Genomic DNA, 14,052 nt, shown 5'->3' with positions numbered 1-14,052 from the left:
TATCAGCAAGGAATCTATGTTTTTGATGGTGATGAGAAGTTTGTCTTCTTGACCGTTTGGCCGGTCATATTGCAGAAGTCCTGCGGAGCCAGTGCAATGACTGCTATATACTGCATACAGACACAAAGTTTTATTCCTCTATTTTCAGGGAGCTTTCTTTTCATTTGTAGGGTTCATAAAAAGTCCAGGAGTTATATCATTGATGATAGAAAGTCACACATATGACATCTGGGAATCCATATGATATGTCGGGTGCTATTGTTTTAAGCTCACCTGAGAACATACGATGGCCGCAGCAGACAGGGATAACCCACCTGGTTGGCAAAGGTAAAGGCATCATCCTGTAAGGAAATAGGAGCAGTGTCATATTCTGACAGAAAATAACTCATTCTGCACACTCTGAAGCTCATCCAAAAGGGACAAACAGCGTCACCAATGTACGTTTATAGACTTATCTATAGGTGTATTCTATTGATCAGTAATTTGCTTTGAAATGAAGCCTATGATGGATAAAACCTACATGGTTTCAGCCACTTCAGATAAAAAAACAAAAAACAAACTAAGACTAAATATTGAAACAAGTGTGTGTTTAACAGATCAAAGTGATCCCAATGGTACTAAACCTTTACTATCACAAGCTCCTGTTATTTATCTCTTCTCAGTTCTGCCACAAACACAGCCAATCAACGGAGTGAAGGAAAAACAAAAAGTACACCAACAGCCAAAAACTGTGAAGCTTCGACTGATCTCCCTTCTGATTGCCCCCACCCCTGTTCAGTTAACAATAATGAAGGAAAGAGCAGGTGGGAATATCTGCGCCTATCTGCACAAATAAAAATAAAAAAAAAAGACTGCATATCTTCCTCATCATCGCCATTATCGTCATCACTCCTCCTCTCTGCTCCGTCTCTGCAGGTCGAGCCTTTTTCTCTCCATTATTACCCACTGTTGACTCGCTAGGTGAAGTACTATTTACAAACACAAAACAGCTTCCCAGAGACGCGAGAAACCATCTCCCCACGGCTATTCCAACCCCATTAAAAACAAACTGTTTCTTTGAGATTGGCATGAAAATAGAATATGTGGGTAGACTCTGGAGAGAAACGGAACTTTATCTGTGTGTGTACGGGGATAATAGCTCCTCGGTGGTAACCAGAAGCCTGAGCAACGGTAATGGAGCAGACACGTTTTAGCACCGAGTGCCGATAGACTTCCGTGCTCGGCGTGTTCCACAGAGGGATCTAACGATCCCTCGCTCAGATGTTGCCGGCAGCCAGGTGAGAGGGACAAACCGAGGGAAAAAAACATGAAGCAATGCGTGACAAGTTGTGGGGAACAGTACCCTTATGTTGAAGAAATTTTAAAACCAAGCAAAACTGAAGAATTGAAATGTAAAAAAAAATAAAAAAAATCTCACTCCATGTTGGTTAGGGGAGGATAGAACTTTGGCTTCAGAGCAAAACGGCCGCGTGCTTGAGTTCGTGCCTCTATGAGTGCATGAGGATTCACTCTGGTTTCCTCTCAGTCCATAAACATGCATTTGTGGCTAAATGGTGACTCTCTTTGTCTGAACTGTGGCCTTCGTCCAAAGTCAGTTGGGATGAGCTCCAGCGGAGTTAAATGAAGGAGCATATAAGATGGGTAAACTTGTGAAGTTGCAATTTGATTTGCACCAACACAAAAATGTATGAGCTCAATAAATGCACTTTACTTATTCATTACACTTTTACCACCTCATTAGTCTGAAAGCAATCGTACACGACCAGTAACATTTACCATCAGGGTGCATTTTGAGTTTCTTTGTCTTGTTTATGGACACTTTAGACCTGGAGGAATACTCGTTCTGACAACTGAAAAACTGCTGTTGAGTTTTGATCGTTAAAAGTTCATTTTATTCCTAAACACAATTAAAAATGTTCGAAAACATCCCATAATTTTTTTTAAATCTGGAAAGAATTACTACAATTGGTTACTGTGTGAAGTATACACATTAATATGGAGTTGTTGTTACAATTAATAATGATATGACGAATCATACGAATGATTTTTATTTTAAAGGATAATCCCAATAAAGTACCTGAACTTTGATTAACATTTTCTATCACTCTGATCCTTCAATTTAAGTTATGCAAGTTTGAAAAATGATGTGCATTCAAGACAGCCGAATCTTTTCCCCCCTTTATGAGTATATTTCTCATAAATGTAACATTATGGCACCAGACAAGCTGATGTCTGATGCCTCCACGCCTAATATTCACAGTGGTACAAGACACTAATAACACCGGAGTGAGTCATTATTTATAATGTTTGCTCTCACCAGGGAGCTCAAAGCCTTCCACGGGGCCTGGGCCACGTCAAGGTCGTCGAGGATGCTGGAGAAGATGGAGCGCTCCTCGGCCCGGTCGATCTGAAGGGGGCTGGTGCCCAGTATCTTCACCCCATTCCGGTGCAGCGGGACGGCCAGGTTGTTGGGAATCTGACCTCCCACTGACACGATGATACCAGAGCAACCCTGCGTGAGACAAGAGGAGAGTGAAATTGAAAAAAGATCGCATAAGTCTCGGGGGATCTAACATCTATACAGGCATCGTCTATACCTGCTTTATCCGGACTAGTGCAGGAGGGAGAGGATAGAACATCAGGGGAAACACACAGGAACGTGTCAAAGAAATAGGAGAAAAGACAGGAGGCAAAGAGACACCCTGCCACAGGCCTATCAGCCCAGATTTAAAGTCTGAAACCTGTGGCCACTTGCAATCATTCTGACCGCTGATCACACAGTGAAAATATGAGACAAACACAAACAGTTGATCTCAGACGTGCCATGGGTTTAGTTATCAGCAGAGAAGGTGTATGTGTGTGTATGCGTGCACGCTCCTTTTAATAACAGCATGAAGCCCCTTTTCCTGTCAAGCTGATCCAAGGGGAATGCTGTTTCCATGGCAATACCAGGTTGTATCTCTTCATTATTCATGGGCCTGCTCTCCTGCTCCTGTCCAGGGTTTATCTCCACGCTCTAATGCCATATTTATCACACACACACAAATGCAAAGCAAGAGGGGGACTGTAGCTGTGAGAGAGGGATTGATGGTAATGCTATCTCCCTGTACAAACAAACACTTAATCACACTCCGATCCCATCGCAACTTTAACTGGATTACTATTTCTCTGCAAGGGAAAGTCAGTGGACATTAGTAAGCAAACACACAACGCAGCAGAAAAACACGGGCGCCAGCAAACTTAGGCACAGGGAAACGATGCCCTTGAACATGTTTTAACATCATCAGGGTCGGCAGGGCTCCACAGACAATACCGAGTAGCAGGAGAAAAATTCTTCCATCATATTTATTCTAACTGTGTCTTTACACGTGAATATCAAAGTAGAAATGCGTTGACATGGGTATTAGAAGGCATTGTCGTTGCACTAAATGATAATGTGTGCGTTGCCTCTTTAAAAATGAAACCAACTTTAATATTTATGTAACATCTGCTTTTTCAAAAAACATATTTATCAACCAAAAATACACTTATCCAAAAAAAAAAAAACTTTTAAATTCAGAGCAGGAGAAAACCACCAGGTGCCACTACTGTCCTCTAAGATTAGGAGACTCAGGCTAAAGTTCACACAGGCTCACCAAAAATTGGACAACAGAAGTTTTGAAAAACATTGCCTGGTTTGATGAGTCTTGATTTCTGCAGCAGAATTTGGTGTAACAACATGAATGCATGGATCCATCCAGCCTATTGTCAATGTTTCAGACTGGTGGTGGTATAATGGAATTAGGGATATATTCTTGGGAAATATTGGATCACTTGAGCTTTGTTTGTACCACACTATACCATCTTCTGGAGGCTACATCCAACAGGGCAACACAACATGGCAAAGAGTTCACTGTACTCCAGTAGCCTCCTTCAGGCAGTGGATCTCAATCGAATTCTATTGAGATCCACTGCCTGAAGGGAAACAAGACATTCACATCATGGATGTGCAGTGACGAAATCAGTACCAGAGCCTCTGTATGAATAATTCCAGCACCTATTTAATTAATACCACCAAGAATTGAGCCAGTTCTGATGGCAACAGGAGCTCCAGCCCAGTTCTAGAAAGGTATACCTAATAAAAGAACTCATGTTAATGTTTTCTCTATGCAATATTTAGGCTACGTTTTTCTTTAAAAACAAATCTGCTCTGTGGGACGTCTATGGTATAATGAATCATGCTTTTCATTTTTGAAATATTTTCTATTGAACCATTATGCTAGAGCTGTCTAAACCATATAGGAGCAATTCCAGTGAAAATTTAAGAGGGCCTGTGCGATAAATCTAACAGCCACTATCATTTGTCAAATATTCCTGTTAGAAGTCAAACTCTATAGTCCATCTGTAATATGGTGGTCACAGATTGCTTTTTTTTTTTTTTTGTATATATGTGTTGTGTAATTGCTCTAGGTGCACCTACCTATGGGACACCTTTAAATCGATCACAGTGAGACATTTCAATCAGATCCCACTCAATAAGCATGAATGTAATTATTACCATTGACTTAACCCAGCAATAGATTAGTGACCTCTCCAGTGTGTTCTGCCTCCTTTTCACAGCAAGCTGGGCGACTCAATGATCTAAATCAGGACACTGATGTGCAGAACATTATTCACTGACTGTTCTGTTGCTGCAGCCCTAATAGTTGGAGTGTCTTGGGTTTATGTGGACAGGCTGGCAGTTCTACTGTGTAGCTTTTCATGTTTTCTTCTAGAGTAAAACATTTTTTTTAAATGAAACCTCAAAACTGGATATTTCGTAATTATTTTGAATGTGTGTGAACTGCAGCGTCTGTACCTCCTGCTGGGTGACGTCCAGGATGCGCTCGAGGGTCAGCTCTTCAAAGTAGAGCCGGTCACACTCGTCAAAGTCAGTGCTGACCGTCTCGGGGTTGTGGTTGACCACCACCGTCTTCTTGCCCATCTTCCTCAAGGCTCTGATACTGGACACTGCGCACCAATCAAACTCCACACTGCTGCCTGGTGGATTAACACAATGATATATGCGAGTGTATTGGCTGTAAGCTGGAGTACACCACAGCAGTGCTTGCTGCATCTTTCATTACCTTATTGTTTACCAGGCACAACACTTTTTGGGTTCATTAGTTTAGATAAATGCCTTTTACCAATCCAATGTAGACATATCAAGCAAGTTCATACCAACTGTGTGGTCTTTCTCCATGCAATCAATCCATTATTTTATCAAACAGGGAAATGTTTTTTGTTTTTTTTCATGAAATGTACACAGTCAACATCATTTTTAATATGCTTGCAGAGGATCTTATGGTTACTCACCAATGTGATACGGACCACAGCCAAGAACCATAATGCCTTTGTCATTAAAGTCCAGATCATGCTCCTGATGAAGTGAGGAAGACCAGATGAAACCATGATTTGAGGAGCAGTTGTGGATATTAGCAATTCCACAAAAGACAAAAACAATTTTAATTTGTAATTACAAACTTCTCTTCAGTGCAAATGTAATAGTTTGTTGTTGTACTGAATATATAAACACGACATACCTGACCGTGATAAGTGCAATACAGATAGTTGGTCATTGCTGGGTACTCTGCTGCCAAGGTGTCAATCTAATAAACATAGAGGTGAGAAAAGGTTAATTTGTCTCAATTAGGAGAACCAACGAAAAGCACTTCACCATTTAACACAATCATAATTATTATTGTAATCATTAGAACTGAATTGCAGACACAAGTGAAAACCACTTAGCACTTGTAATTATTATCGTCATTATATGAACTGAATTGCAATTTACATTTGCATAATTGCCGGAACTGTTGCCATTCATCTGTATAAAACAGCCAAATTAAAAAAGAACTAAAATGTCATATTATTAATTCTGTTATTTAGGCCTTCAATAAGTATGCATTAAGGGTGTCATCTATTTGCGGTCCCTTCTCCTTTAGTTGGAGAATTAATGTCCATGAGGGAGTGTTTGTCAATAAGCAATAATATATAAAGATTCAGATCGACGAGCCAGCCAGATATTATTGCATGACTTTGGGCATTGAACAACGCAGCTTGTTGGATTTGCAAAACACTGGAGTTTGCCAAACAAAATCAATGAAATGAAATCAGTAAGTTATTAATAACAATAATCCTTGTAACAAAAAATATGACCAAAAAACCATCTGGAAACCATCGATTCATGTGTGACCTGCTCGTCTACTCAAAGATGAAAGAGGGAGCAATTGTTGAGGCGATGCCAGTTATCCATATATATATATATATATATATATATATATGGATATTATCTTACATAGATTAGATGAAGCAGTTCAGTGGTGCTCACCTGTTTGACCCAGGGTTTGATGCCATGGTTGGTCCTCAGGTCTCTGGCAGCGTTCTCACTGGTGCCCAGGATCTGGCCGACCTGTCGGTCTGAAAAGCCGTCCTGCTTGGCCTTCAGCAGCAGGTCTTTAGGTACTGTGCCACTGTAGGAGAAACCAAGGAGGAATGTATTGCATGTATTGTTCACAATATAGATTCATTTTGATTTACGGATTGCTGGGTTTAATAATTATTAGGTAGACCTTTACTCAGCTTTCACTCATGTGTACTTAGAGGGGTTGATTTTAAATGGGAAAAAAAAGAAATCTTCCATTTGCACTCTTATTAAAATGGGTGTAAGGAGCTTTGATTGTCCCATTAAAGATATAAAACAGTTGCAAGGTAGAAAATCGTCAGGTATGTCAATCATCTCATTCGCCATGAAGATGGGCACACCTCACATTTCATATATCCCCGCCGCTTAATTGACTAAAAAGGTGAAACAGCAGATCTGTTAATAATTCCCACTGATGCAGACAACAGGAAACTGTTATCGGTCACTCTGAGGTGAACAAACTGAAAAAAAAATATGCAAAGTTACCAGAGCGCCATGATGGTCAATTGCAAATTTGATGTGAACATTTTAGTATCATCCAAAGGAACACGGATCACACAGTCGGCCTGATCTTCTAAAGGCTTATGCTTATAAATAGCGGTGAAAATATTGTAATTGTGGATGGTAATCTACAAAAGGGATGCAATGCGGCTCATGTTTGGTAACACACCATCAATTTAGTGCAATTGGACAATCAATTATGGACTCAGATGTGTATTTTAGATCACTGAAACACTGCTTATGTGGATAAAATACGTGAGCAATGTGATTCATGTCTTTTTAGTCATTGTGGTGCCATTAACTACAAAGTTATTGGTGTTTAACAACTAGAAAGTTAGTTTTCTACACACAAGTTCTACATTCAAGTGTGATTTGCCCTTTTCAATCATGCGCATACATTTGAAGATTTCCTTTTCATCACTGAGAGCGGTGTGTGCTTTTGGCCGTCTCATATCAAAGACAAACTATCACGGTGATATCTTTGATCATGCCTTAAAATACTGCAGTCTTAGTTGTTTATGGGTTTTGTGGTGGAGGAAGGACCCAAGACGCAGAGGTGCAAAGAAACAGCATTCTGTATTGTTATAGTCAAAAATTCCCCAAAACATAATGGTCCCACAAATTGGGAAAACAAACTCAAAAGTCCAAACAAGAGGGAGAACCAGGGGGATGAAAGCAGTCAAGGCTAAACTGGGCCAGAACACACGAGGTAAACTCACGGCGCGCACACAAATAGAACCACACAAACTACAAGAACACCCAAAACTATGAATGGAAACAATGTAAAACAAGAGATGAAAAGAGTCAATAGTGCAATCCACAAATGCCAGACACATGGCACAAAGAGAGCACGACAGCCTGACATAACACACATGCACGGGACACCAGGGTAGCATTAAAACAATATTTTGAGATTCTAAAGGAGTTTAATTGTTTGACCAAATCTGAACTCTCCGTCTACTTCCATATTGAGCATTTCCCCAACTGGAAATGCTCCTGTTTTGATTCGTTTCATTTGCTTACAACGTGCAGGAAGAAACTTGCATAAAATGTCAAAGCAGACGTCACTTCTGATTCACTGCAGAGTATTATCACTCAGGCAAACCTACTTTCATATCTGAATTATGAAATCGCAGTGTGGAAATAGCTAATAAACCTATACGACTGTTAAAATCACAAGAGATTTCAGCTGTTATTGACAGGAACAGCCAATGCACAGAATGACAAATGCTGTCCACGGGCTGTTGTGCTCATTGAATGTCAAAATAATTGCTTCTGTCAGAAATAGCAGCTGTATAAACCAACGCCTATTTATTTAACGTGACATTTACAGAAGGGGGCAAACCAAAAGAACTGGCGGTTATTAGAGATAAAGAAAAAAAAAGACAGACAGTAGTTATTGTGGAACCATAGTTTCCCCTTTTACAGGGAGTTTGAATAAAGATCACTTTTTAATGCGTCATCAGTATTCTATAAGCATTTATTTTCTGGGAATTAACATGTAATACACCCAGATTTGCTAAGAGATCTGAAAATTTGGCAAGCAACACCAGGCGGGCTGTTTTGATTTGTTTTTAATACTACAGGACATTATGAAAAGCTCGGTTTTACTGGTGTCAACCTGCACTGAAAACTTGATTAGTTTGTTTGTATGGCACACACGCTGGAAAATTGCATCAAATCAATAAAGATGAAAGTTGTCTTTCAAACTTGTGATTAATCGTCACTGGGCTCTTGTGCATATTAGATAATAAAGGGACACAATAATCCACTGAAGTCTTTTACAGCTGCTTATAGTTGTAATCCAAACTTGTGATTGCGCGTGAAAAGTGTCATTCTTCACTACGTTTTGTCCCATTCAATCGGGTCTACTACATTACAGAACGGTATCAAATCAAATTAGTTTGCATTTTATCGGGCAGAACATAACGTTTTGAAAAATAGGGGCTTTGGATGTTCTGAATAATATAAAGAGACAACAATCACCTTCTGCCTTCTGATTCATTGCAAAGTTAAGCTGAACACATAAATGCATGGTAATGAAACAGATATCGATCTTCTCATCTAACTCAAACAACAACAAGCCTATTCCCCATAATGAAGTAGTATTTCTTTTAAAGTTATGTATAGACAATAGGAAGGAATCTGTTTTTTCTGATAAATCCCAACTTGCTCTCCTTCTTCCTTATCTGAATTATTTATGACCTCATAGCGTAACAATGTTGAAAATGTCAAGTGTGTTTTCACTCCCAGCGCACGCGGCCGGGCTGAGAAATAACAAACCCCTGAACCAAGGAAAGGAGAGGAGCAAGTCGGAATCAAAAAGAGAAAAGGCATTTGATCTTAGGGCTCGCTTGTCTTCTTTACCTTTTCTTACGTTGGGAAATGCAGTTTAAAGGGAGGAGGGGAATCACTCGCATACCATTAACTTATGTGCATACCCCATCACATACGAACAAGATACGACATGTACTTCTCATTTGTTTGAACATGGGTGGAGTAAAAGGGACTGCTACCGTTTAAAAAAAATTGTCTGGCTTGTATTTCTCGCACTAGTTTCTTTAGAAATGTTGCTAATTTGTATGACAGTATTGTGATGAGAGGAAAAACTGTACTGCGCCCTCGAGAAGAAATTACTGATCCTATTCATAGTTAACTTTAACTTCACAAAGTAGGAGCAATGGAACAGCCTCTGGAACAGCTTGAGGGTCTGCATTGCTCAGGGACCCACAGTGATAACCTGGCAGTGGGATTTAAACCAGCAAACCACTGAACCCAAGTCCACATTTCTTAGTTCCCACTCTGGATAAGATGAAAGAGTCACATTGAGGGTCAAATTACCCAAAAGACACATTTAGAAAAAAGCACCGAGGTGTGAACAATGGGGGAAAAAAGAAAAGAAAAAAATATATATGTTTTGACGATGGTCATAAAATGTACAGTTACCTCTAAAGGTGAACTTAATGTGAATTTCTCTAAACTTTTGAATGTACATTTCCAGCAGTCTAATGTTTCCCAACTTTTTGTACATTTTGCTGTTCTGTTACAAGGAGATTAAGAGCAAAACTCAAGTGTTTCCATGAATCAACCAGTAAATCATCTGGTTCAATGAGAATTGGTATTTAAGCAGTCGTCCTCGTCACGCTGTTCATATTCCGACATCATGAGACCGCCTCTTTGATTGGTAAATATCGCTAGTGTCAGTAGCTGCATCCATTGTCAGACTGTTGGTTCCATCAAGAGTCGTTATAAGTATGGTTAACTGTCATGCTTGTCGTTGGTGAAACCCGTCTTTTAACCTGAAAACGCAATCCAAATATCATTGTGATGGTTATTCTATGCAAAGGTTGTGGCCACATTGTCAGGATTTTATAACGCTACATTATATTTATATATAATTTAATGTATTCAACCTTATTTACCTAAACAGATTTTTTAAAATCCTAATTACATCCACCGTAAAAGGCACTTACATAGACCAAATGGTTTTTTTCTGATCATTGCATCATGCAAACACTGCTATCGGACTAGATTGGCTCAATTCAATGGCAATCATTAACAAATTTGTTGTGTAAACGCATTTATGATCCAATCAGAGCTGATGATGCAAAAAAGAAAAAAGAAAAAAAAGAAAAAGAAATGAAGTTTGAGAAGCTACCAGTTCCATATTCAATATTGGGATCACGTGCACAAACAGCCGACGTGAAAATCCGGCGCAAAGTAAGTAATATTCCTGGAGCATATGAACCTGCACATCAATCTGGTCATTTAATTCATTGTTCATGTAAACAAAGCAACGCGAACTATTCATCAGAAAGAATTTAATCAGACTGATAAAAAAGTGAACATGTAAACGGGACAATTTAAATGGGATCAGACAGAAACGTGACCAAATAAAATGAACTATTGTCTCATTAAACGCCCACTCAGTTTCGAAACAAAAGGAAACTGTGTTTATCAGTGTCTCCATGATGGTGTTTTTTTTTGTTGCTGCTTTTTTAACATTACATTTGCTTTCATACTCTCATGGGTTCAAATACTGACATGAGCTTTCTGTGTGGGGTTTGCATGTTCTCCCTGCGTGTGCTTGGGTTTCGAGGTGAATTGGTGACCCTAAATTGCTCATAGGGGTTTTGCCCTGTGACGGACTGGTGACCTGCCTCCACCCGTATTTAACTGGGATTGGCTCCAGCGCCCCTGCACAGGACAAAGGCACAATCTGCCATGCAAGGCTTCTTTCAACCTGGGGTTTAATATTATATTATCATATTAATATTATAGTCAGGGTCTGCAACCAAATGGCTAAATAAAAGACTCTTTTAAAATTACATCATCTAAGCAAATTACAAATATCATACTGTCACATTAAGGGTTGAATCCAATATTTAATGAAGAAGCCACTCTCAGCGAATACGAGTAATGTGTCATTTCCGTGCATCTAAAAGTTGAACAATGGATCAGGTGTTAAGTGCAGCACTGACTTTATACCCAAAAGAGCAATTATCTATGAACAGCCAGTCTGTTTAAAGGTTAAAGCAACTCGGCAGAATCAATAAAAACAACAATTCTAACACTGAACCCGACTCGTACAAATGGAGGGCTAAAGTGGCCACACTTGATTTATTCTCCTCGTACTTAAATCATAATTATCTTTCTGCTCTAAATGCTGAAATTCTCTCATGCACACTGCGAGTCTGCAGAGCAGCAGAGCCTGAAGCCCACCTGCACTTGGCTATGCGCTCCGTCAGTCTGGCAGCGGCATAACGTTGTGTGACTATCGCTGCATCCCCTGCTCCAGAGCCAGCAGAGACTGCTGCAGCCCCTCCATGTGTCAGTGTGTTGCGGTGGGCGCCCACCAGACGGCCGGTCATTAATTATTAAACAGCAAAGTCAGAATAAAGCAGCAGGTAACCTGTGGCTGAGCCATGATAATTCACTGCGGCTTTGATTTGAGCTGTCCAGGTAGGAGCCTGAGGGCAGAGAGAGACAGAGTGAGGGACGTGGCGGGGAGGAGGTAAACCCGGGGAGGGGAGGAAATCCAGACGGGAAGAGACTGGGGCTCCTCCACTTTGTTAAAAACATTTTTAAACTGGATTTATAGAAAAGGGAAATTTACAACTTTCCAGCCCTTCCCAGATTTTAAAATTGTTGCCCCTGTTTTGAATAGCTAGACACCACCTGTTGAAGCTCCTGTCAGTGGTGGTCATCGGGCGCAAGACAAACAACCTCATAGGGCAAAGGGAAACTTCTGGCTTCAGAATTGTGAAGCAAGCGTCCATGACACACTTCTACAATTGATGTCTTCATTTAGGATAATCTGGTTGTGTTTAGAATTTTAGGAAAACTTTGTGTTGAATCTGTATGTGACAGATATTCATAAAATCTGCTTTTTGAACCGCTTTTGACCTTTTGAACCGTTTTTAAAATGACAGTTCTCTTTCCAAAGACTCCGAGTAGAGAGCCAACAACATTCTGCAAACCAGAAAAGCTGAAGGCGAACAAACAGGAAATCAGATTGAAAGGTGACGGCGATGCAGCCAGCTTGGGAATCAGGTTAAGACTCTCTTCTGGAATGACGCCTGCAGCTCATCATTAAAGATTTAAAGGCATGCTTGCAGGTCGCACAGTAAAGTCAGTGGTTTGTGCTCCTGCCTCACAGTGACTATATCCACGGTCCATGTCCAGTGGGGGTCTTTCTGTGTGGGAGCTATGCGTTTTCTCTGGATACTCCGTTTTCCTCCCACAGTAAATACGTTTGATGTTAATCGGTGTCTCCAAATTGCCCCTCGGTGTGAATGCGAGTGTGTGTGGTTGTCTCGCTTCATTTGTTCCATCACGGACTGGCAACCTGGTGGCCTGTACCTTCCCTTCACCAATATTCAGATGAGATCTGCTCAAGCACCCTAGGACTTTGGTTTTGAATAACGGAGTATAAAACACGTATCAACACGTTTGAAGACATTTCAATGCACTGCATTCTGGAGGAGATAGTCTCGCACAAATATTGCTTCAAATTGTGTTTTTGACAAGCATATAAAGCAGTCAGTCCGACATAATGAAGTGACTAATTGAATCTTCAGTTTACTGCAGTCTGCTGGCAGAGTAATATTTATCACACTCAATAATACTTGTAGTAGCAGTGTCACCAAAACCTGTTACCTCATAAAGTGTTTTGAAAGTAAATTTTGGCAGTAACACTGGCCTGTATTTGCCACACTAAGAAAGTATTCCTAGAGTCTGATAGGGCGAATAGACCATAGCTCATTAAAATAAACAGTACATAAACCAAATAGCACTGTGCATGAATCAATCCAGTTCAGATCTTGCGATGACAAAAACTCCACAAAACGCACAAATAGTCAAACTTTCTTGAAACAAAATGTAGTTTACGTTTAGCATGGATGGAGCAGGACACTTTTTTTCCATTATGAGCAGAATTCACAAGCAGCGGTCACCTCTGGACAGCAACCTTCCATCACCAAGTACCAGAAAATAGCTTCATCGCCCCAGCTTGGACCGTGCACTATACAGGTTTTAAACTTGACATTGTGCAATACCAAACAGCACAAACAATGTTCAAAGCAAAACATAATCTATTACCAGAGAATATTCAACAATTGTTCAAAAATGATGAAGAGTCTTACAATCTAAGAAGGAAATGTAACTTTAAACAACCAAGATTTCGTACGACCAGAAAACGGTTTTGTCTGTCAGTATGTGGGGTGAGACTACTGAACGGGTTTAGTGTGGAATTGAAGCAATGTCCAAATATGAGACAGTTTAAAATGCTATATAAAAATATGATTTTCAAAAGTTATGAGGATGAAGAAGGTGTGGCCAATCACTAGGCTATTTTAGGGCCTGTGTGTGTGTGTGTGTGTGTGTGTGTGTGTGTGTGTGTGTGTGTGTGTGTGTGTGTGTGTGAGAGAGATGTCCCAAAGTAAATAATATAATTAACTTTCTTCAAGGGGTGAGTAAATAAGTTTTTACTTCTTCTCACTCCTTTTCGAATACTCATCTGACGATGTTTTTTTTCTTTCTTGATTTATTTTTATCTTATTATTACTGTTATTCATTTATTTATTTGAGAGGAAAACTTTGTTGTTAAT

The 14,052-nt window shown here is 39.9% G+C and overlaps 1 protein-coding gene across 1 annotated transcript in view; it reads right to left on the bottom strand.

Annotated features, from left to right (window-relative positions):
* Window positions 1-14,052, bottom strand: part of cps1 (carbamoyl-phosphate synthase 1, mitochondrial) — a 60,407-nt gene that overhangs the window by 28,947 nt on the left and 17,408 nt on the right. The window contains exons 22-27 of the mRNA XM_080479063.1: window positions 6,350-6,491; window positions 5,562-5,627; window positions 5,335-5,398; window positions 4,838-5,019; window positions 2,318-2,512; window positions 274-341 (exon numbers count right to left, since the gene is read on the bottom strand). Coding sequence (XP_080335189.1) covers window positions 274-341; window positions 2,318-2,512; window positions 4,838-5,019; window positions 5,335-5,398; window positions 5,562-5,627; window positions 6,350-6,491 — 717 coding nt within the window. The remainder of the gene's footprint in view (window positions 1-273; window positions 342-2,317; window positions 2,513-4,837; window positions 5,020-5,334; window positions 5,399-5,561; window positions 5,628-6,349; window positions 6,492-14,052) is intronic.

Source organism: Lipophrys pholis (assembly GCF_963383615.2).
Source record: "Lipophrys pholis genome assembly, chromosome: 13".
NCBI lineage: Eukaryota > Metazoa > Chordata > Actinopteri > Blenniiformes > Blenniidae > Lipophrys > Lipophrys pholis.
The sequence above is the reverse complement of the archived record's forward strand: the minus strand, read 5'-3'. Positions and strand labels throughout refer to the sequence as shown.